Source organism: Pteropus vampyrus, unplaced genomic scaffold (assembly GCF_000151845.1).
Source record: "Pteropus vampyrus isolate Shadow unplaced genomic scaffold, Pvam_2.0 Scaffold146, whole genome shotgun sequence".
Taxonomy (NCBI): domain Eukaryota; kingdom Metazoa; phylum Chordata; class Mammalia; order Chiroptera; family Pteropodidae; genus Pteropus; species Pteropus vampyrus.
Genome location: NW_011888927.1, coordinates 5541075 through 5543628, shown reverse-complemented (window position 1 = coordinate 5543628; position 2554 = coordinate 5541075). Strand labels below are relative to the sequence as shown.

The 2554-nt window shown below is 29.9% G+C and overlaps 1 protein-coding gene across 1 annotated transcript in view; it reads right to left on the bottom strand.

The window, feature by feature from the left end:
- Positions 1 to 2554, bottom strand: part of DNAH7 (dynein axonemal heavy chain 7) — a 203189-nt gene that overhangs the window by 129502 nt on the left and 71133 nt on the right. Inside the window, exon 24 of the mRNA XM_011369246.2 lies at positions 2213 to 2381. Coding sequence (XP_011367548.1) covers positions 2213 to 2381 — 169 coding nt within the window. The remainder of the gene's footprint in view (positions 1 to 2212; positions 2382 to 2554) is intronic.

The following is a 2554-nucleotide window of genomic DNA, read 5'->3' as shown; positions in this document are numbered from 1 at the left end:
TTTTTATCTGATTGAATATTACATTGAAATGTTGCATTTTCACTTGATCTTTTCAAGGATTTAATATCCTATTAAAAAAATTGCTATTCATCTTTATCTTAAAAGTGGCGCCTTTTTTTACCCCCCAATTCAATATCAATATTCTTCATGAATAAAGAGTTTGATCAACTGGAAAATTTTCCAATTGATTTTTTTAAGCTTTCTGTATATTTTTTGGCATTTGGATGTATACCTGTAATTTCAAAGCCTTTCTAACTTTTTATTTACAAGTTGATTTTATTTGCTTTTTCCATAGGGACTCCATAGAGTGGGTTGTGATAATCCTCTAAATAAGATGACTTCTGTTGCCAATGAGATTGCTTTGTGGTCTGAGGACCCTAAAAGCCAGTTTACATAATTTGAGGCCCTAATTTGCAATCCTAACTCACAGCTGTCTCACAAACATGTGTCATTTGTTCATAAGGAAAAAATGGAAAATCAAGCTTGAGTAGCTTAAATTCAGATTCACTTTTTAAAAAAATCAATTCAACAAATATTTGTTGTACTTTCTATAGATTGTACATATATGTGTGTGTTTCATTGAGTACCTGGTACATGCCAGGCATGATGCTTGGCATTTTGTATATATCTTTTATGTAAGGAAATTAAGGCTATATCATATAAAACATTAAATAATTAGTACTAGTCCACACAGTTGCTACTGGCTGAACTTGGATTTGAACAGTTCAGTCTACTAAAACACACTGGATTGAACATGAACTCTATACACGTCAAAGAATGTAAATTTATTATTCAGAGAAGATTCTATCTGTGACTTTGATCTCTAAAAATACATGATATAATAAAAGGCTTAGAAATCACAGACACTAGAATGCTTATGAAGTCACATACTCATTTTTACAGATTATAAAGCTCATTTTTAATAGAAAGACTGATGTCTTTTTTACTTTGTACCCCCATTATTTAGCATGATACTAATACAAAGTGTCTATATAATCAATAACTACTTATTGATGAGAAAATTTAATACTATTCATTATATATATCTAAATTAAAGAATTATGAATATCATATAGATTCAAAGATTGAGTACTATATATCAGACATTTCTTTAAGCTTAGCTTTCATAATGATTATCAACCTCCTAAATTTTGCTAGTTCTTTTTAAAATAATCATTACAACAAGGTTATAGATAATTACAGAGAATGATTATAATGGTAATTGGTCATTCAGATGTCTTCTTTTTAGTCATTATAATTTTGACTTTTTAAATGGTAATTGGTCATTCAGATGTCTTCTATTTTAGTCATTATAATTTTGACTTTTAAAAAAACTCATATTCTAATTGTTTCAATATCACAAATATAGGGTTGTTTTTTTTATTTTTTAATTCCAAGTTTGTTATAAAATGACCAGGCCATATTTCATCCAGGAACATATTTAGCCAGTTTACTATTTTGGGTAGAATTGGTACATTCTTTTTTGTTAGTTTGTTTATTTTTTTAAATGTTAACTTTCTCTGGAGAATTTTTAGAAAAGTAAGGTTTACAGTTTTTAAATGTACTTGAAAAATTACAGAAAAATAGAAATAAAACAAGCAGATAAATAATAGAACCCATAATCCCAAATAGAAAATTTTACACCAAACATTTTAAGGAATAACAAGCTGTAGCAAGAAAGTGCTAAAATGACCAGTTATTCATAGGTTTATAGAAAAGGTCTTTACATCTTAATTCTCCCTTTTACAATCTTACAGTCAGAGTGTGATTCTGACTCAAAATAAGAAAAAAAAGGCACAATACAAATTTCAAGTTCAACAAATGAACTAAAATATGCCTATAAAAATATAATACTGAATTATAACTTGTAAATAACAAGATCTATAGTTTAAGAAGTCTTCAGAGTCCCACAACCTTCACTTGATGTAGTAGTTCTCAAACTTTTATCTGCTCCAGTGTCTTGAAGGGACACTTCTCACTACTATCAGTAAAACTGATTACAGCAGGACTGGAAAGGGAGGTAGAGCTCCTTCCAAGATAAACTTTTGCATAATCCCGCCTCTCGAGAATTGTCAAGATGGTGCTTTAATTTTAAACTTACTTAAACTACAATGTCTTTTACTTGCATTAAATTATGTTTCACTATAAATAGACTTCCTCCCTAAGCAGTTATCATATTGTAAAAAAAAAAAATTGTAGTGTCAATTCAAACCTTAAAGAATTTTCCTAAAGCCAGATAATCCAGCCCATCAGAGCAGTTGAACACGACACATTGTTTGGCTACAGCTTTTGCCAAGTCTTTAGTAGTTTCAGTCTTTCCAGTGCCAGCTGGGCCTTCAGGTGCTCCCCCAAGGTGCAGGTGAAGGGCTCCAAATAAGGTTCTGGAATAAAAGAAATAAACAATCTTTGTAGAATAATGTGATATTTTCATAGACAGCCTAAAAAAAAGGAAAAGTTTAAACAGAGTCAAATTTCTCACTTCATCAATAGTTTCTTCCTTCCCACTAGCCTCTGAAAATCTTTGTGCATTACTTTATCTGTTATTATATTTTAC